The sequence below is a fragment of the Mustela nigripes genome, chromosome 13, assembly GCF_022355385.1.
Source record: "Mustela nigripes isolate SB6536 chromosome 13, MUSNIG.SB6536, whole genome shotgun sequence".
In the NCBI taxonomy this organism is placed as follows: domain Eukaryota; kingdom Metazoa; phylum Chordata; class Mammalia; order Carnivora; family Mustelidae; genus Mustela; species Mustela nigripes.
In genome coordinates this window covers 115,548,965-115,571,844 of record NC_081569.1, presented here as the reverse complement: position 1 = coordinate 115,571,844, position 22,880 = coordinate 115,548,965, and the positions used below count along the sequence as shown (strand labels likewise).

Here is a 22,880-nt window from a genome sequence, read left to right as displayed (position 1 = left end):
TGAACATAAACTATACTTCCAACTCTAATTTAGCAATAAGCACCATTAATTAGTATGAGAGAAAAACAGGTGACCAAGCAAAGGTATACTGGTTCACCAGCACTTCCAAGAATAATTCCAAGTGGCTTATGTAGAGAGAAGAATTATTCTAATATACAAAGGAAAAATATTTCATATTGTCTAGGTTAATCTAAGCTAATTAAATATCAGATTGCTACAGAATATATGAAGCCAAAATCTAATGCTTTATTGGAATTTTGGAAGAAGTCACTGCACATTTTCAAAAACACTAAAAATTTAGTTAAGATCACTGCAAAACAATCATAAATTAAACATTCAACTTTTTTAAATTATAGAAAAAGTAAGTATCTGGTCTTACCTTTAAAGCTTTCTGGTACATTTGTAACTGCTGTTCTCCTTCCTGGTGAATCCAGAGGTTTCATATCATGGACAGAAAGCTTTGGTGGTGGAACAGATGGATGAGATTCTGTTTCCAGAAATTTAACAAAAAGTTCTGAAAAAGACTAAAGAAATATTTGGGTTATTTTAGGCAGATATTAAATTATACTCACTACAACCAAGAAAATGTAGCAACTCTAAATATAAAAAAACTAATCGTGCCTTCTGAATCATTTCTTTATAATTAAGCTTTATGAACCATGGAAACTACTAGTGCTTTAGTTAAGTTTATCCACTAAAACCTTCAGCAATATAATCAGTATTGTTTGATGACAACATTTCTTACAGAACTTAGTCATAATTAGCTACCCAAGGAAACTGAGATTTCTTGCCATCAATGGCACTTAGGACATCCAAATCTTAAATCATTTTAGTAACTGTTTACGTGGACATGAAACACAATATAAAAAACAAGTATTAAACAGTAATACTTGGTCAATGAATACAGCAAAAACTCACCAATTATCAGATTAAAATAATGTAGTATAAAAGATTTTATTTTTAAGAAATCTCTACACCCAACATGGGGCACAAACCCACAACCCCTGTTCCACCAACTAAGCCAGTCAGACACCCCTAGAACTTTCCTTTAAAGTAAGTTTCATGCCATCTGATTTAAAATAAGGTATATTTTTAATCTTCAAACAGTCCTGGGTATGTTACCTAGCCTCAGTTTCTTCTTTATTAAAAAACAAAGTAGGGGAGCCTGGCTGGCTCAATTATTGAGCATCTGCCTTCAGCTCGGGTCATGGTCCCAGGGTCCTGGGATCGAGCCTCACATCAGGCTCCATGCTCCGTGGGAGGCCTGCTTCTCCCTCTCACATTCCCCCTGCTTGTGTTCCCTCTCTCGCTATATCTCTCTGTGTCAAATAAATAATAAAATCTTTAAAACAAAAACAGAAAACAAAGTAAAATAAAGAGGCAAACTCCATATTCTAATTCACAGAGCTACTCAATTTATTTTAAGTTTTTTAGTTTTTAAGTAATTTCTATGCCCAACATGGAGCTTGAACTCACAACCCCGAGATCAAGAGTCACATGTCCTTCCGACTGAGCCACCCAGGTGCCCCCAAGCTTACTCAATGTATTACTATTCATTCAGACTACCAGGCACTGTGTGTTCATGTTTATTAACTGCCTCCTCCTGCCAGGATCTAAGTTTGTTGAGGGCAGGCACTTTGTCTTCTGGTTTGCTGCTGCATCCCCAAAGTTGAGAACAGTCTGGTATACAGCAGGTGCTCAGTAAGTGCTCAATGACCAGACACACACATGCATAAAGAAAACCTCCTTTGTTAAGAATCTCATAATAATTTAGTAGTAAGATAAATGACTCTGTGCCTATAGCAGCATGATCAAATATAAAAGTACCTAATACTGTGAAAAACAAAAGTACTGTATAAATAAAAAGCTAGAATAAAACATAAATGCAATAAAATATTTAAACTGGCTTATTGGGGCACCTGGGAAGCTCAGTCAGTTAAGCATCTGCTTTTGGCTCAGGTCATGATCCCAGGGTCCTGGGATCAAGCCCTGTCCTGGGCTCCCTGCTCAGTGGGGGGCCTGCTCCTCCCTCTCTCTGCTGCTCCCCTTGCTTGTATTCTCTGTCAATATCTAAGTAAAATCCTTAAAAATAAATAAACAGGGACACCTGAGTGCCTCAGAGGGTTGAGCCTCTGCCTTCAGCTCAAGTCATGATCTCAGGGTCCTGGGATCGAGACCCACATCGGGCTCTCTGCTCAGCGGGGAGCCTGCCCCCCCCCCCCCCCGCTCTCTGCCTACTTGTGATTTCTCTATCAAATAAATAAATAATGTTAATAAATAAATAAATAAATAAATATATTGCACTGTAATTAATTAATAAACGGGCTTATTATCCTTAAGATAATCACCTCTCTGGATCTCAGTTTCCACAACCCCAAAATAAAAGGGCTGTATAATAAAAAAAAAATCTAAAAAAGAAATCTGATTTTTGCAAATGCATGTGACGCACAATCATTTTACCACTCCTATTTGGGGCAAGAATAAAACTGTCTCTTACGCTATTAAGCACAGATTGTTGATTTGGTCTCAGAGGCGTGTTGGGGACACTTTTTGATCCTCCTCCAAGCCACCCAGTCATCCACCTGGTAACACCACCTTGACCTTCGTGAAGCAACTGAAAGATTATTTTAAAACAGGAAAATATTATCAATACAAGCAAAGAAAAAAAATAAGAACTACTTTTACTTGATTTCAGTGGTAGCACACTATGCTTTTCAAGCCCAATTCCTAGTAAATGTCTCCTACTGAGAGAGGCTATAAATACAATAAAATGTCATCCCAAGCACTAAATCAGAGTTGAAGACTGTCATGTCTCCAAATGTCAGCATTTTGATAGGAGAGGTGGTTTATAAGTGACAAAGCTAGTATTACACAAGTTGAACAAATCCACCTCTTCACTATATGAAGATACATATCCGTATATCCATATCCACAGTCACTATATCCATATTCCTCACCAGTATGAACTGGTCCATTTCCACTTTACTAAGAAAATGGAAAAGCTGTATAATATAGAGTAAAAGGAGACAATTTTATGGGATGCCATAGTTGAGTTATAAACACATTCAGGATGGCTTTCCATCGTTTAGTTACCTGCTCCATTTCCTCCCTCTTGATACCCAGGATGCTTCCCATTAACCGTAGCACCTCGTGGCGCTGATGTTTGGGCGTGTGGAAATGTCCGATGAAGAGGTTTCTCATTAGGACTCTGTGAAAATAAAGAACAGCTCAGGATAACTCAACGGTTATCCCAGTTACCCCCGTATTTAGTGTAAACCACAATAAACATTAAATATATAGGTATTTAATTATACTTTAAAAAGTTACCAAAAAACACTAAACAACAAAATATTTTGGAATACTTAAAAAGAAAACCTCTTGACAACTTTAAACAAAGACATTTCAAACAATCTAAAAATGCGTACCTTTTATAACATCAGTTATCGCCCACTCATTTTCTCCCATCGAATCGACCACCTGAGACAGTGCTCAGTGACACTCAGTGTCTGTCTGGCTTCTGCCTTAAGACACTCCCGATGTCTCCCTCCTCGCCTCGAATGGTGAGGAGAGCACTCGTCCTTCACCACAAGTATGCTCACAGTTCCCCACTCACATTTATTACAAATTTGCTAGTAATATCTAAATCTTTAAAATATTAATGATATGTTACATATACACCTAGGTTCCAGACCTAATACACTGAAGCAAGGTACGTTATTGAAGGACAGCAAGAGGGAGCTAGAAAGACTGCTAAGAATAAAAGTTTTTATTTCAGGTACTTCCTAGCATGGTGATGTTTTAATTCTTCCGTATGGTTTTAAGAAAAAGAATTTGAGCTGGGAAAAATCCATTTAAAAAATCGAGAGAAGTTATTCTACAGACTCCTCATGAAAACGACCTACATCTCATCATCATACAAGAAAAGGCTTTTAAAAACTTAATCGCATATAAACATCTACATGTAGCCGCTGTTTTTCCTGTAAAGGTAGTCTCCATAAAATACATAAAAGTTAAAAAGAGCATACTTGTCCACTTTTCCTTCTGTACTGTTTACTAAGTTCATCAATTTCTTTTGTACATCATCCAGCATTTCTTGTCGGAGTTCATCTGTTTTAAAACATGTGAATAAAAATAATCATTAACTGATTAAAATAGCCTGGATGAATATACAATGAGATTTATAACATCTTCACCTCAAATTTTGAATATGTACACTTACTCTAATTAGTAATATTTAATGACTTCCATCTCTTCTTTGGTTCAGGAACTGCTTTCTGGTATAGAAATTACCCAACAGCCAGAGTACGCTTTTATTCACAGTTTATCCCCAATAAAGTATTCAATTCTTTAACAGAAAATTTAAACACCAAAAACAGGTTTTCATTCTCTTCAGAAACTTAAAAGCAAAAAAGAGATTTTTCACCACTGCTTCCTTGCATAAAACATTTCCAGAGCCTCTCTTTAATGGGGGAGAAATGGAAAGGACAATTTTAGATTTTCCTTTTTCCATTTTCCTGGCTGGACTCTGGTTTTTGGTGAGCAAAGAAGAGTATTTAATATAACTAAGAGCATGGCTCCAGATGCAGCTCAGAGGACAAAGTATTCTGAGGTATACAGGTTGTAAAACCCAATTCAGATCACTGGTTCTAACATACTAATCAAGATAACTGTAACTTTTATGATTAATTCAGAAGAATGTTGGACTACTTCATTTTATAATTCTTATTTAAAGAAGCAGCAAAATCTGTAAAATCTTGTTGGAACAGCTGGAATCCAAGCAGTGTTACAGGCACAGTCTAGAATTACAACAGGAGATACCCTGTTCATAAATCCGACCATGCCACAGGGCCAACTATTCCCAGACAAAGGAACTCTCAGCCAGACCCATGGAGTTTTGGTACCTGACACCTCAGAAATGGATAATTTGAGCTGAAGTAAATGCTTATCCAAGCTAGATTACAAATTTGGTTCTGTAAGAAGAGAGGAGATTGCTCTGCAGCAGAGCTCTACTTCTCAAATCAAGAAATACTCCAATCCAAACACTAGACTCTGACCTCTTTCCACAAAACTGACTTTGAATTATGCTGCATTTTACTGGTGGTAGCTGGATACAAGTCCCCTTGTCAGATACAGGACTCACAAATATTTTCTCCCATTCCTGGGTTGTCATTTTGCTTTCCTGATGTTATCCTTTGAAGTACAAGTTTTTAATTTTGATGAAGTTCAACTTTTTTCTTTTGTTACCTATGTTTTCAGAGTCACATTCAACATCACAAAGATCTATTCCTGTGTGTTCTTCTAAGATTTTTTTATAAATATAACTCTAAAATGCAGGTCTATGATACATTTTGAGTTAATTTACACACACAGTATAAGGGAAGGGATCAGTTTTGTTCTTGGGCATGTAAGACACCCAGCTGTTGCAGCACCACGTTTTGAAAAAAACTCTTCTTTTGGCACCTTTGTTGAAAACCAACTGATCAGACATATATGGTTTATTTCTGGACTCTCAATTCCTACTACAAGACTTCTGCATATGTTTTTTCTTCTACCTGAAAAGCTCTTTTCCATCAGGACACTTATTAACTCCTATTCACCTTCACATCTAAGTTCTTAGGTCACTTCCTCAAAGTTTTCTCGGAACCCTACAGATTAGCCAGGTCCCCCTTGCACAATGCCTACTATTCTGTTAAAGTACTAAACGTATATACAAAAATGTCCAGTTTAACGGTTTGCAATGACTTGTGGTTCTTCTAGATTGCAAAAATCTGAATTGCAAAATGTAATTCATTTATAGGCTAACTTTACCAAAATAGAGATGGTTGCCATAACCATATTATAAAAGCAAGGTTTGTGTTCGGAAAATCTACTACAAACGTTTCCTTTCCTGTCTTTCCAGTAAGGAATTTAAGCTTGGACATTAAAAAGAGAGAGAGAGAGAGAGAAAACAAGATTACTATAAAATCTGAGTCAGTAAAAGACATTTTAGATTCTTAACATGCACGTATATACTATGAACACATGCTGCTATCTGGGCCCTTTCTATTACTACATTCTGAATGTAAGTAGAATTCTCAACTATTCGGAGGAAGAACAGCAAGTAAATTAATCTCTTGTCGATGTTCTCAATTAACCATCCCACTCATGGACTACAGGAAGAGCCAGAGTAACAATGGGCAGAGTCTTCTGTTTCATCCTCCCCCACCATGGAAAGGTAGCAGAGGAACAGAGGTCAAATTTACCTCCACTTTCCCTTCCTCTCAGATCTCCATTTACTTTCTTCCCAAATTAATGATTTTTTATATTGATTATATATTAAAATAATAATATTCTGAGCTATATAAAATGTGACTAAGATTAACTTCAATTGCTTTAACATGGCTACTAAACATGTGGCTTGCATTATATTTTTATTGGATAGCACTGCTTTGGAGCATAACCAGAATGTAACCACTATAATATACTGTCTCTTATTTAAAAAAGAAAGATAAAACTGAATGATAGACATCTTCAGAGTATAATTGACAGAGCAAAGAGTTGATTTTGCTCTGATTAAAATTTTAATAAAATAACCTAGAAGAGCTTAATTTTTCTCTATAAAAACAGATCAAGAAATCTATCTTGGGACGCCTGGGTGGCTCAGTTGGTTAAGCAGCTGCCTTCGGCTCAGGTCATGATCCCAGCGTCCTGGGATCAAGTCCCACATCGGGCTCCTTGCTCTGCAGGGAGCCTGCTTCTCCCTCTGCCTCTGCCTGCCATTCTGTCTGCCTGTGCTTGCTCTCTCTCCCTCTCTCTCTCTGACAAATAAATAAAAAAAATTCTAAAAAAAAAAAAATCTATCTTATTAAAGTTCAAATCAAGGGGCACCTGGGTTGCTCAGTCAGTTAAGCATCTGACTCTAGATTTTGGCTCAGGTCATGATCCTGGGATGGTGGGACAAAGTCCAGCATCAGGCTCTGCACTCAGCAGGGGGTTTGCTTGAGATTCTCTCACTTTGCCCCCACCCCCGCCATTCCCCCCTCTCTTCTCTCTCACACAAAATAAATAAATAAATCTTTAATAAAAATTAAGTTGGGGCACCTGGATGGCTCAGTAATCTGCCTTTGGTTCAGGGCGCAACCCTAAGCTCCCGAGCCCTGCATCGGGCTCCCTGCTCAGCGAGGAGCCTGCTTCTCCCTCTCCTGCTCCCCCTGCCTATGTTCTCTCTCTGTCAAATAAATAAAATCTTAAAAAAAATAAAATAAATAAAGTTCAAGTCGAAGATATTTTCTTGATGAAATTCATTAGTATCAGTATAATTTTGATTGAAATCTCTGTTCTGAAAGGTAAGATCAAAACATCCTAATGGCCAAAATAATAGGGTAAAAATTTCTTAAACTCATCAGAATACAAGTTAGTCCTAAACTAATGTGATAGAAAACTGATAACTCTGCATATCCCTGAAGGCATGCAGAGGGCTGTTTCAAATTCAAGTAGTAGTTTAAACACATTCTGATATTAAAGTCTACAAAAAAACCCTCAGAATTTGGAGGGAAGGCTTGGAAGAATGGTACTAACTAGGAAAGGCTTAGAAAAGAAAGTCAAATTCTGACTTCGAAGGTCCCTATGGACTTCTCTTTTTCTCTAGGCACCCTGATTTTCCTCCCATCAGAGATTCTGAATATTTCTCCACAAAAACCGAACACTAATTCAAACCACAATTTGAAATCAGAACTGTATTTATATGGGCAGACAAAATAACGGTTATTCAGAAATGCATTTTTAGCCAAATATAATATCCCTGTGAAATAATCTAACATGCCAAAATAATTCTCTGGAAGTTAAAAAAAGAAAATAAAAGGCAGGGGGATATGCTTTAAAGTTGAGCAATAAAGCAACTGAGATTTAGTCTAGTTTAGGGGAAGGGTTACCCTAAATATACACCATCCTAAAGCCTGCCATATGACAGCCTCTTCTCCATAATGCCTCGAGAGGACACCGTGGTCCTCACCATGTGATTTAAAATCAAAACTGAACATGAAACATACTGACTATAACAAATAAGTCCATCATAACTTTACATTTTGTGATTAGTAACACTGCACTATAATACTGTCTTTAGAGCACATCGTAAAATTAAGTCACACTCCTTACAAAGTCATCTGGCTGTTGCATGACTTAGCTCCCTTGGACAAGACTCAAGTCAGATTTATTTAACAGTCATCTGACAGAGAAAAGAAAGGTGATTGGAACAGGACTTGAGGGTCAGAAGACCTGCATATGAATCACGGTCCTCTCACCAGGGCCAGATGCTGTTGCCTATTTTGTAAAATATGCATGCTTAATCTCCAAGGATTTTGAATCTACTGATTAAATGCGACTTTTCTAAACAGTGAAGTGCTATATTAAGCGTTAGTACTCACTCATCTGATTTCTTAAAATAACTAAAGAATTCACTTTTTAACCTACCCCTGACCAATACAATTATGCTATCACTTGAGTTAATATTAACACTGATAATTCTGCCTCCATTTTGTCTTGTCCTCTTTATTAACCAAGAAGCCAAGAGAAGGAAGAAAAGAAGTTAGAAAGATGATTTCATTTATAGATATGTTGGTAAATTAACTGGGTCTAGTGTCTTATCTGCACTAGCTATCTAAAAAATCAACATGAATCTTAATACATTAAATCTAATATAAAGAAATTTAGCGTCTTTATATAATTAAATATAATCAAAACAAGGTTTAGAAATTAGATGATCTTTTTATCACAGAATTTCAACTTCTACAAGATCAACTTCTTTATAAACACCAAATAATTTTTTTTTTTAAAGATTCCACTTATTTATTTGACAGAGAAAGAAAGCACAAGTAGGCAGAGAGGCAGGCAGAGGGAGAGGGAGAAGCAGGCACCCCGCCGAGCGGAGAACCTAACGCAGGGCTCGATCCCAGGACCCCAAGACCACGACCCGAGCTGAAGGCAGAGGCCCAACCCACTGAGCCACCCAGGTGCTCCCAAAGAATACTCTTTAAAGGCATCTTATATTTAACATTTGAAGTTAAGACATACTGGCATCTGCTTTGTCTTTTAACTCAATTCTTTTCAACCGTATCATAGAATTTTAAGGCCTAGAGTACATGGTGAATGCTTTCTCATTCGTAACTGTAATTATTAATTGATGAGCGAAAGTAATTTTTGAAATTCCACTTCCTAGCATTGACATCACATGAAAAGACTTTATTAATACAATATAAACTCATTAATTTGAACTTCACTAGGTCAGATCTATGACTCCATGAAAAAAGCAACATTGGGGTGCCTGGGTGGCTCCAGGGGTTAAAGCCTCTGCCTTCGGCTCAGGCCATGGTCCCAGGGTCCTGGGATCGAGCCCTGCATCAGGCTCTCTGCTCGGAGGGGAAGCCTGCTTTCTCCTCTCTCTCTCTCTCTCTATGCCTGCCTCTCTGTCTACTTGTGATATCTCTGTCAAATAAATAAATAAAATCTTAAAAAAGAAAATAGCAACATTGAGGTCTCTTGGGTTATTTGTAAATATAAAATTAGAGTGACTATGGGCATTTACAGCAGGTCTTATACAAATATTTTTAATGTAACCAGATCAAATTTATTTTCCCTCTCTACCTGCCTCCCTCAATCCTTTAGTATGAATTCAGATAATCTATACTGTGCTTTCCATACTGAAACAAAACTTTTTTTAGAAGACTGAATACTGTGGATCAAATTATATATTTAATTTTAAAAGGTTCACACAGAACAGCCATATCCCAAAAGAAAGGGCTGGAATTTTTGTCAGAGAAAAGTAAAGCCATTATAATAATTCTGACACTTATTGAATATCATCATCACTGTAGAAAATAATGACAAAAGGCTCTCTCAGCTTATGGGTGAAACCTCAACTCATTTCTGAAAGCTCCCTGTTGCAAATAGCACAGGCTACTGTGGCCCAAAGAAATGTTTTTTTCAGCCCACACAGGGTGTTTTAAATTTGGTATCGCATTAAAAAATTGGAATATTTCACATAAAAGTCTACATTTCCAGGGTCTCTTGAAAGCTCTGGAGATTTGGCAACATTGGGCCCACAGGCCCGCATTACAACAGTCGGGTGGAGCCGAGAATTTGCTGGCCTCCCTCAGAAAATCTCCAATTCATCACTCTCTCTGCTTGGTCCTATTTGTTCTTTTGTATTATTTCCTCGGCCCCAGTTTAATAATTTGTGTTTGCGATCCATCCTTATAGTTTCTTTTTTCCACATAATAATTCACTTCCATGACCGCCTCTCCTTTGGTTATGACCAGTCCACCAGATCTTCAGCCAGTTTCAGATTAAGCTGCATAGATTCATATGAATTCCTCCCTAAATCTAGAATACTCTTCTCCAAACTCTCCACCTGCTTAGCTGTACCTAATTCATAGCTCAAGTGAGGTCAAGTATACCATTCACTAGCCTTCTCTACCCTTCATATCACCATAACCAAGGAGAATGGATGGTCCCTTCCTTTTGAAACAACTGGTTGTACGTATGTGATTACATGTAATCTTCCCCTTCTAGTCGGACTCTAAACCTCCGGGAAGTACCAGTCCCCGATCTCTGTATTTTCAGTGCCTACTTCAGTGTTGCAGACATAGCAGGAAACAATGCATTTTTGATAACTAAATGAAAAAATGATTTTTCTCTAGGAAGGGAGAGTATCTGGGAAGAACAGAACACAAGACAAAAAGAATAAATGATTTATGTTCTGAATTACTCTGTCCATATGAGGGAAAATACACAAAACATATTAACTCAAAACATCTCTACATAATTTATTTTTTCCTTTGTATTTAGAAGAATTAATAGAACACACATTTAAAATATAACCATTATGTTTAAAAGGGCTGTTATTCACCTAATTGATACAAACTTTCTTCTTAACTAAAGTCCTGGCATTGTCTACTATACCCAGATGTTTATATCATCACAAATAATTTTTTAACCATTTATGGCAATTCAGAAAACTGCATCTGGTATTTCTTATATGTTTCCTCTAAAATCACCACTTCTGCCAAAAACATCTATAAAGAAATCCCTCAAAAGGTTTGGGTAACAAAGCGTCTGGGAATGTATTTGGCTTATGTTCAACAGGACATTATATGTTTTCTTGTATAAATCATGTCCTGGAAAACGGAATGTCTTTATTTAAAATAAAAACTCCACCATCTAGCAACCATAAAGGTAGTTCCATGAAAACAGTTTAAACCTCTTTTATATTTGTAGTTTTAAAACATATTTTTATGTTTCATATTATACCAGCTTTACTGGGGCTTATTTTTATACATTCTTCCAGATTTTCATCAACAAAACAAAACAAAACAAAACACTGTAAGGAAATTTTCCATTCTCAACTTATAGACTTTTTAAAAGTAGTCACCAAAATGTCTTTAAAAACATTAAAAAAAAAAAAATGGGCCAAAAATCTTAACCTCACTAAAAAAGATACATGGATAGCAAATACGAATATGAAAAGATGTTCCGCATGATATGTCATCAGGGAAATGCAAATTAAAACAAGCTATCACTACACACCTATGAGAAGGCCGCACTGGAGCGCTGGCACCAGCAAATGCTGTGGGGGTGAGTGTCTGGGACACTCCTGCATCGTTGGTGGAAATACAAAATGGGATCTCAAAGACAGTTGGGCACTTTCTTGCAAAACTACCGTATGTTCCAGCAATTGCACTCTTTGGTATTGACACCAAGGAGTTGAAAACTTATGTCCACACAAAAACCTGCACACATGTGTTTACAGGAGCTTTCCTTGTAACTGCCAAAACTTGGATGCCAACAAGAAGTCCTCAGCAGATGAATGGATGAACTGTGGTCCATCCAGACAGGGGAATGTTACTCAACACTACAAAGAACTGAGCTAATAAGCCATGAAAAGACAGAGTAGGACCTTAAATGCGTATTATGAAGGGAGAGAAACTACTCCAGAAAAACTCCATACTGTCTGATTTCAACTCTATGATGTTCTGGAAAAGGCAAACTATGAAGACAGTGAAAAGATTAGTAGTTTCCAGAGGTGAGGGTGGAGGTGGGTGGGGGAAAAGATGAATAGAAGGAACACAGGATTTTTAGGGCAGTAAAAATACTCTGCATGAGGGGCACCTGAGTGGTTCAGTCAGTTAAGCGTCTGCCTTTGGCTCAGGTCATGATCCTGAGGTCCTGAGATCGAGCCTGGCATCAGGCTCCCTGCTCAGCAGGGGAGTTTGCTTCTCCCGCTCACCCTCCTCATGCTCTCTCTCTCACTCACACTCTTTCATATAAAAATAAAATCTTAAAAAAAAAAAAAACTCTGCATGATACTATAATAATGTTGTAGTTACTTATACATTTGCCCAAACCCACAAAATATATAACACTGAGAGTAAACCCTAAGGTAAACCGTGGACTTTGGGCGAGATGATATATCACACTGGGTTCAGCCTTGGTTTAAAAAAAAAAAAAAAGGCACCATTCTGGTAATTCTGGTAAGTGATGTTAAAAATAGGAAGAAGGAGTTATATGGGAAATGTCTGTACCTCCCTCTCAACTTTGTTACAAACCTAAAACTGCTCTAAAAGATAGTCTTTAAAAACTAACAACATAAACAAAACAAAACAAAAATCAGTTACGAGACCCTTCAAGGTGCAGCTCTATACTGGCATACATACCAAAAGATACTCACAATGCTAGAATCTAAATTTGTATTTTTTATGTAAACATATTTTTGTGTATCACAAAATCAAAATGAGAACTATTTTGTGCCATTTCAATTTTATCTAATCATTTTCCTTTAAGCAGGAATTCATCTCAAAGATGATGGTAGGGAACAAGAAGTCAAAGAAGTAAAATGTCAGATCTGGCCATAGAGATGGCCAGATTTAAAGATGCATCTTTAAATGGTTCGGCAGTACTCTAGGATTCCACAGGTGTGTATTTTTCCATGAATGACAATTCCACGGAAATTTTGAACTCTGACCAATTCAAAACAGTGAAAAGAAAGATTCTGTCCTCCTACCTGCTTCACAGAGGACTAGCATCTTAAGTTTAAAAATCAGTAATACAGGATGGTGTGTGAAGTGAGTCTTTGGAACCATATTGAACAAAAATGCTTTCGGGTAAAATGATGCAAGAGTAATTTCTAGAAGGAAGGAAAGCAATATTTCTTCTACCAGACACATTACTAAAATATAGCACCTACAGGATCTTAGGGTTACCTTTCATTATTATTTTATGGGAAAAGGAGGTTATGGGGGGAAGAGAGACAGAAGTTCTTATATTTTAGGGGTGAAATCTTCTACTAGTATAGGGCTCTGCTCAAGTTCCTTCTTCAATGGCATGCCCCTGACACTCAAAGAGATTCTTAGAGAGTTAAATATGCATGTCTCATGACCACTGCTGTGAACCACTATCTTACACTGTGAACCTATGCGGGACTTAGGCCACATGTTACTAGCTAGGGTCTCACACAGCATCTAGTGTGAGGCCAACTAGCCGGTTCTCATTAATTACTTAATGCCTGATAAGGTATCTTCATGTTTTTTCATACAAGGCCTGTAAATACCTGAACCTAGAACTACAGTTCCAAGTACATACACAATTATGTACTCACTAAGAATACCAAAATCATCAACGATGTACTGTTTTAATGTTGGTGTTGTATGTAATGGCTCCCTTTTCATACGTTTGACCACAATGAATCTTCTCATCTCCAGTAGCAAGAGCATAACAAGTATTTTGAATAAAATACCACTTTTAAAGTAAGCTTCCCAATATTGTTTAAATGTTGAAACTGCATATCAACTAATCATCAGTCTGCAGATGCTTAGAAATAAAACAATACTTTGCTTCTACAATTTAAGTCTCTAGGTACTTTCTTGCAACAAAAGCCAATCTGTCTTTTTCAAAACTGTTTCTCCTGGCAAATATTTTTGCTGTCTGGCCAAGTTTCGTGTTAAAAATAAAGTACAGTGTTACAACATCAATCAGCATTTAAAGTACTTAATGATCTATGAAAGAAAATATACAGTGATTCTTTTGAAACAAGCCAATCAAGGTTTATTTATATTATCAAATCAAGAGTGCAGCTTTGGGAAAATAAAATCACATTTGTGTTTACAGATATAAAAGCAATATTAAGCACTGAGGTAATAAAAGAAAACATTGTAAAGAGGAGAAAAGAATGTAAATGGCAAGAATGACTTAAAGACACAACAGAATGATCTCCTCACTCCCCTTCCTGTCTGTGAAACACTGGCCTTTTGCCTGTCCTCTCAAACACCAGTTGTGTAAGCATAATCAGAGCTCCCTGTAGCTAATATACACCCCACATAATGAGTCCGAAGTTTCCATACATTTACACTGAATGGCAATTGTCATTTTTTATATCAATAGGGACCTAAGCCACCTAAGCCCTGTCAGATACAATCTAACTCTGAAACAGTCTATTCCTGGGGGTTTAAATGAGTGCCTGAACAAATCCTAAGGAGTACAGGGAGTCTGAAAATAATTTACCAAGTACAGTAAGTTACGGCATTTTTTTTATCTTAGCATCATCTACCGGAAATGACTCAGGTAGATACCTAAAAAGGGATGTGGCCTTAAACATTATTCAGCAGCATGCCACAATGCATTGGGGTGTCACAGGACCAATGAGTTGGCTCACAACACTGCCTGTTCACCTCCATTAGTGCAGCGTTACCCTAAGCTGTCAATTCTCTCGCTACTTCTTGGGTAACCAGTGCATCTTCTCTGAGCTGGCCATGTGTCTGCAGATAATGCTATAGTATAATGCTCTGGCATTTTCCCAATAAATATGGCCTCCCAATAAGAGCAACCATATCAACATTTAGGGCACAATATAAATGATGCTGCCCTATCTTTAAAGGGGATGAAGATACACAAAACAAAATACAAGCCACACTATAAATAACCATTCTTCTGACAGGACAAAATAAAGTAACATGGAAACATCATGAGCTTTGGTCAAGGGTAAGAAGATCAGAGCTCAAATCTCAGTTTCATTGACTTATAAAATGAAACTCTTAATCACCTACTCTAGAAATGCTTGTGAAGAGTAAATAAGAGAAAACTAAATACAATGCAGTATATGTTACATAAAACACCCACAATACTCAGTATGTAACTGTTTCCTTGCTGCCCATTTCTGGCCCCTGCTGAGAGTTCCAAGGCTGGCCAAGCCTGACAAAGTAAGAGCAGTAATCTGCTCAGAATCAAGCTACCTTGAGGATACCTACCTCACATGATGAAGCTTATTGTTTTTGTAGTCCTAAAATCTCTCATCTGCTATCTGCTGTTAGAGGTAGGACGACTTCCTCTGGCTCATCTGCTGGTACCCAGGCTTCAGTGAATTCTGCTTGTATGCCTTCCTAGTGTCCAAGTCACTGTTTCTTTCATCTGACAGCATCTCTGCTGTGCCACCTCCTAATTTTGCCTATTTCTAATTTCTATTTTATGTTAAGTGGCACTTCTTAATTCCTTAACTACTGCCTGTGCCAAACCCAGATACCCAAAAGTATCATGATTCCATGATCACCTTAAATCATTACCTACTGAATGCAGCTCTAGAAGAGCTCAACTTCCACAGACCCTTAAATCAGAGATTAAACAGAGACATGCAATCTTAGCTGTTAGATTTAACAAAGCATTATGAATCACCTGATTACCTGAGACCCAATGGAAAATGCTAAGCAGAGCACTCACCTTAGGAAAGTGGCAAGCACCACACAATTACATAGTGAGTGCCTAGATATAAAGCACCATCTATCATCATAAAAAGCTAGTTATACTCAGACATTCATTCCATAAGAAGTTACTTTTTTTCTTGAGAATATTGTTCTAATACATCCCATGGATGAACACAGAATGATCAGAGAGAAGTCCTAACCATAAAAAGTTGGGTCAGTAAAATCGCTTCCCAGTGACGGTCTACAGAGTGACAACCAACACTTGGCTTGCTTCCAAATACAGGAAAACTAAGTGGACAGCCAGGGCCAACTTTCGACTCTGGTTTCACTAGGACCGTATTAAAATTGAAGCAAGCTGGTCATGGGACAAAGAAATGGAAGTCACACTCAGTGGAAGTTGGTCTCACTCAACCGCATGGACGCAAGGGGGAAGACTACATCTGATTCAGAAACACGGGTGTTATACGGGCAAAAAATGATAAAGAAACACCTACTTTGTTTTTTAAGTTCTTCAATTTTTTCTTCTTTTAAATCTAACTGTTCTGTAAGTCTTGATGCTGAATCCAATGCAGCATTTGCTTCATCAAAACGCTCCTAAGGAAGAAAAGTCCATTAAAAAGTACATACAAAAACCACCTCACAAACTACATAGCTGGAAGCCAAAGTCAGTCCACCCTCCTCCATTCAGCTGATGAAGCGGTGCCTCTGTGACCTCCTGCAAGTTCACAGGGTGAGTATCCAAGACAGAGCCCACACTTTACAGCACAATACTGTCTTCCTCAGAACTAAATAAAAAAGAGGATGCTACTTAAGATATGGTTACAAAAGTTTTTTTAAAAAGGACAATAATAAGAGCATAAACCCTACAAAAAGCAGATACAAAAGGTCAAGAAATACAACAAATGGTCTTTTTAATTTTTGCAAGTCTGATGGTATAAAATGACATTTCATTAGTACTAATTAATTTTTATTTCCCTCACTACTAATGAATTTGAGCATTCTTCCATGTTTACAGGACAGCTAGAGCTGATTTCTGTGAAAATTTGCCTACCTTGTCTAATGAGCTTTCTCTTGTCTGTTTCTGAGGGTACCTTGTAGAGTAGACGTGAACCCTTTGTCATCAGTGCTACAAGTATTATTTGCCAGATCTGCCATTTGTCTATTGACTGCAGGATACCTACTGCTATGTAAAATTATTTAAATTGCATACAAACATGTCCTCCCTCTGTTTTCACAGTTTCTTGAGTTTCAGTCTTGGGTAGGCTCCTCCCTGCCCCCAGACTCTAAATGCACTCTTCCAGATTTTCTGGCAAGGTTTTTTGTTTTGTTTTTAACATTTAAATCTTTCCAACAGGGTTTCTCAATGGGTGTGATTTTGGCATTCCTGGCCCTGCCCACTATCTCCTGTTACTGTAATGAGCAAAAATAGTCCCGTTTTCCAGCAACACTCCCAGGTGAGAATCTGAGCTTTAGTACAATTGGAATTTATTGTTGCATATGGTATAAGGGATCCAATCTTGTTTTCTCCCATATAGACAGCCAGCTGTGGCAACACCATTTATTAGATAATCTAACCTTTTTTCATTAAACTGAAATTAGTTTAGGATTCGGTTTTAAATTCTCAAATACATCTTACACTCTGTTTCTGGATTCTCCTTCTGTTTGACTAGTCTAGTCAATATGCTGTTGATTAATGGCTCTCTTTTGATCTTTAGTAGGAAGACGCTCCTCACTGTTGTCCTTTCAATCTTCTTGGCTATTTTTGTGTATTCACCCATGTAAATTTTAGGTCAAATTTTACCATCCTGAAGCAAAGTGACAGTTTTTTTGATGTGTCATCTTAGGCTACAGTCCCAAGTTACCTCATCAACCACTATCTAGATGTTACTGTGAAGGTACTTTACAAATGTAATCAAAGCACCTAATCAGCTGAATATAAGGAAGGCATGAATAATCAGGGTTGGGGCTGCTCTACTTAAAAGTCCTGGAAAGCAAGGATGAGCCTTCCCCAGAAAAAGAAAAAATTCCTGCTGGACTGCAACTTCAGCCCCTCCCACTGAGTCGTATATCCTGCTTCTGATTTTCTTTCCTGACCATCTGTGGAGAACCATTCTGGCCCATGCCTGTGATGGGATCTTCGGATTTTGACTATCAACCCCCATGATCGCACTGCCAATTCCTTATAATAAATCTCATAGATGTGTGTGTGTGTGTGTACACAATACCCCCTCCCTATAGGTTTTGCTTCTCAGGTTGAACCCTAACTGATACACAAAGGAACTGAAACAAAACATTTTAAATAAAACTTTTAATATTCAAAATCCACAAAACTAAATTTAGTATAAAGGAAATTTAAATAAATCTTCAAATAATTTTTTTTAAACCTCACAGTATTTCTTTTTTTTTTTTTTAAGACTTTATTTATTTATTTGACAGAGAAAGAGGGAGACAGTGAGAGAGTGAACACAAGGAGGGGGAGTGGGAGAGGGAGAAGCAGGCCTCCTGCCGATCAGGAATAGCGATGCGGGGCTTGATCCCAGCACCCTGGGATCATGACCGGAGCCGAAGGCAGATGCCCAATGATTGAGTCACCCAGATGCCCCAGTCACAGTATTTCTATTTAAGAAATTATTAAATTTCAAAACTACACTAAGATTTTTTTCTAAAATTAACATTTAGACTTCATTATTCTTTCTACCATTTGTTTGGGTTTTATTTCACCAATTCCAGCTTTTATTTTTACTAATTCCCTCTTAGTTTCTTTTGATTTTATTTGTTTTCTAAGTATATGCTATATCTTAAATTAAAAATAAAGCTAGCTTAAAAAAAAGATCTGGACTTCTAACAGTATGGCAGACGACATACTCTAGACCTACTGGAAACAACTAAAAGTGTTAGATAAAGTATCTTTTAAAACATATTAAAGAGCTGACCAGAAAGTAAGCATAAATGGTCAATAAACATATTAAAAGATGTTTAATCTTGTTAGCAGTCAGACAAATGCAAAATAAGACCATAAGATGATAGCCCTTCCCACTACAGTGGCAAAAACTTAAAAATTCTACTAAGGCCAAGTATTGCCAAGGATGCAGACCAAGAACTCTTACACACCAATGGTAGGAGAACACTAGCACTACTGCTATGAAATAACTTGCCATCACTGAATAAAGTTGAAAGTGCCCATATATATCTCAGGACTCTACAATTCCGATTAAGATACATGCCTGGAAGAAACTTCCGAACATGTGCACCAGGAGATGTAAACAAGGGAGTTCAGAACCACATTGTTTGTATAGCAAACAATGGCAAGGTCTTCTATCAGTAAAATAAGTAAATAAATTATACATTCATGCAATAAATACAGTGATGAAAGTAATAAGCCATGCACATATAACAACACACAGTGACACAGTTAAAACTCATGAATATAATATTAGGTGGAAAAAAAAAAGCAAGTTTTAGGAGAATTATTAAATTTATATTAATTTCAAAATTCCATTTACAAAGAGCTCAAAGTTATGTAAAACCATACAATGTATCTTTTGGAGATTCAAATACATGTGATAAAACCATAAAGAAAAACAAGGGGTGATAAATATAACATTCTAGACTGGATCTCTATGAAATGATAAGAAGGGGATGAGAGGGCGCCTGCGTGGCTCAGCTGGTTAAGCGTCTGCCTTCAGCTCAGGTCATGATCCCAGGGCCCTGGGATTGGGCCTCACGTTAGGCTGGCTCCGTGCTCAGTGAGAAGTTTGCTTCTCCCTCTGCCCCTCCCCCCCACTCATGGGCGCGCGCACTCGCACTCTCTCTCTCTGATAAATAAATAAAATCTTAAAAAACAAGAAGGGGATGAGATATGGAGGGCACGTCAGGACTTCTAAGGATGACATTCTTCTCTTATACTGGGTGGGCAAGTACGAAAGTAGCTGCAGGACTGCTATTATTTTATATGTATTATCTAAATACTATTCTGCAGCTACTCAATATTTAATAAAAGTTTCAAAACTTTAAAGGAAATATGTCTTCTTTTATTAGGAATAAAATATTTTCTATATTTTACATTTTATATTATTATATATTATGTAAATATATATTCATATATAATATATATTTGTATATTTTTAAAATATATATTTATATTTTATAAAATTCTACATATGAACTATAACAAAGTTTTGGGTTTTTTTTTTTTTTTTTTAAGATTTTATTTATTTATTTGTCAGAGGGAGAGAGCACAAGCAGGAGCAGCAGCAGGCCGAGCAGGCAGAGGAAGATGTAGGGCTCAATCCCAGGTCTCTGGGATCGTGACCTGAGCTGAAGGCAGCCGCTTAACCGACTGAGTCACCTGGGGAACATCCAAAGAAGGATACTTTAAAGGACTATGGTATTTAAAGGATTATACCACAAAAGAAAAAGATATAAAGGATTATTATATATATTATTCTAATCCATGTGAAATAGAGTGCCTGATATATCTTGCTGAAAAGAGAAAAATACCCATCTGTGCTAAAGAATTAAAATTTCCCATCATCTAATATTTGTTGTGTCTAAACTATAAGCCACACGGGGAAAGTCCTGAAATTTTGTTCACCACTGGATCCCAGCATAGGATAACAAGTACCAAACAGTATTTACTAAAATCGTTTAGGAAATTATTTCTTCAAGATACAGATTCAACAAGTTAATTGTTCATGAATAATATTTACAAGAGAAAATTATTTTGACCAACCTGTAATGACATTAGTTTTCCTTCCAGATTTTCTGCCTTTTTCTTCCATTCAGCTACAAGCTGTTTGTGCTTTTCTAGTTCAGCAGAATACATAGCTTTTTCCTCTAAAGAGAAAATAAAGTTACATTAGTATTCTGCAATTTTGTGATAAAATTAGAATTTTATACCTCTTGAAATTTTAACAATTCAAATCTCTCAGCAAGAAAATCATGTGATCATGTGAGGAGGAATTAAAGAGATTAGTTTCCTCTGCCTTAGATCATGTGAGCTGGAATTAAAGAGATTGGTTTCCTCTGCCTAAACCCTTCTCCACTTTGTTCATCATCATGCAAACTCTTCCCTCCCTTCAGAACTCCATTCAAGTAACTCCACTTCGGTAAAGCCTTCCCTAAGGCCATGTTACTTTGTACACCTGCCCATTCTATAAAGTATTAGGTACAATGGACCTTGAGAATTCTTATCTTAAAATTCAAGATTTCAACCATGAGTAAGCCTGAAGATCAACATACATACAAATTCAAAGTTTTGCTTCAGCACAAAACTGTAACCCCTGTTACTTCTTGACCCTCATATCCCCCATCAACTGCCCCTACCAGTAGTAAATTCACTGCCAATCATTATAAACAGAGGGGGAAATGAATGATCTAAAGGAGGTAAATGGGAGGGTGGGAGGTAGATGTGAAAAAGCGTACTTGGTTATCAGAGGAATACTCCTCTCTGGTGATTGGTACTATGTCTTCAGAGAAATATTTTCCACCGGGACTAGAAATGTAGTTACCTCAAGGGATATGAACAGCTAAGAACAAGTCAGTCAGTATTTTCAAAGGACAGTAATTACTGATGATTAACTCTATGAAGTAGATTCAACCTTTGACCTATATTTCAAAACTCAAGTATTGCTCCTACATGGTCCCCTCTTTATCACGTGACCATCCTTCCTATGTTTCCTATGTTATCCTTATCCTTCCCCAATTCTCACCTTCATTGGTCATGATATGATACTAAAACATATCTTTAATAATTCTTATGTCGCATTCTCTAATCTTAACTGTAAAAGGAGTCTATGTTAACTTTTTGAGGGCAACTTAACTTTTCCTCCTACAAGTGGGGTAACCTTTCAAAGATTTCCCTGTGCCTATTTCAAAATAGCACTGAAATAAGCCCGAATTCCCAATAACACAATAATTTTTCTTCCCTGGAAGGCCGACTGCACAACTCACCCTGCTGGAAATGCTCCAGTACCATCTGGAGGTTGGAGAGTGACAGAGCGTACTGCTTTACTTGTTCCCGAGAGACAGAAAGCTGCAGTGTGGTTTCGTCCCTTTGCTTGGAGACCACATTCAATTGCTCCTGCAGTGACTCCACCTGCAAACTGGCCTGATGGCTTCCAACAAAAAGAATAAAAGTCAGGGGTGCCTGGATGGCTCAGTCAGTTAAGCTGTCCGACTTCTGCTTTTGGCTCAGGTAATATCTCAGGGTTGTGAGATCATGCCCTGTGTCACGGAGCTTGCTTAAGATTCTCTCTCTTTCTGCCCCCACCCACCAAAGAATAAAAGTCCAACTGTTTCTATTACTTTAACAAGATGAAATCTCCTCCCTACATTTTTAAAATTGTGTAAATATATACGTAACATTCACAATGCTGTACAGGCATCACCACCATCCATCTCCAGAACTTCATCCTCCCAAGGGGAAGCTCCATATCCATTAAGCAGTACCCTTTCTCCCAGCAAGCACTGTTCTACCTTCTGACTCTATGAATTTGACCTTCCTTACATTTCATTGCATTCACATTAGATTTCAAAGAAACTTAAAGAGTTCGATCTTCATTCTCCCTCTTTTGTTAATTCATTCTTCCCATGAAAATGACTTTGAACAAATGGCTGTCATTTTAAAGATTAAAAGCTGAACTAAACAAGAAATATCAGTATAATAAAAATTTACAAACAGCCTGCAACATTCTGTTCTCAGGCTAAAACTCTAAGATGTAATTTTTCAAAAAACTGTAAGTTGCAAGGACCTTGGAAGTCATTTTGTCCAGCTTCCAACCCAATAAGCAATGGATTTTGAAACTTTCTTGGCTTTTGACACTTGCAACTATGGTGAACTCCCAAGTCTTCAAAGGCTATCCATTGACAACATGCTCTAATTACTAATTATTTTTCACTATCATCTTTCTTTCTCTTTACATTCAATATAATAACCCCTATACCTGCCCCAAATAATAAATCAGGGATAGGCTAGAGATTTACTGACCCAGGATTATATCATTGATGTACCTCCTTAATGTATAATGATTACAAACAAAATATTGCAATAGTCTTTCCTGGGTTTTTAATATCCAGTTAATAAATTCTTATTCAGGAGCAGTCCATTCAAGCTCTTTAAGCACCCTGCACTCTGAGGAAAGTTACCCAACAGCACCC

At 37.3% G+C, this 22,880-nt stretch overlaps 1 protein-coding gene across 2 annotated transcripts in view; it reads right to left on the bottom strand.

Moving 5' to 3' along the window:
* The window catches only part of TRIP11 (thyroid hormone receptor interactor 11), a 63,815-nt gene that overhangs the window by 5,773 nt on the left and 35,162 nt on the right, over nt 1-22,880 (bottom strand). For both annotated transcript variants that reach the window (XM_059373501.1, XM_059373503.1), the window contains exons 14-20: nt 21,675-21,838; nt 20,455-20,558; nt 16,217-16,316; nt 4,026-4,107; nt 3,094-3,208; nt 2,498-2,614; nt 380-524 (exon numbers count right to left, since the gene is read on the bottom strand). In XM_059373501.1, coding sequence (XP_059229484.1) covers nt 380-524; nt 2,498-2,614; nt 3,094-3,208; nt 4,026-4,107; nt 16,217-16,316; nt 20,455-20,558; nt 21,675-21,838 — 827 coding nt within the window. The remainder of the gene's footprint in view (nt 1-379; nt 525-2,497; nt 2,615-3,093; nt 3,209-4,025; nt 4,108-16,216; nt 16,317-20,454; nt 20,559-21,674; nt 21,839-22,880) is intronic.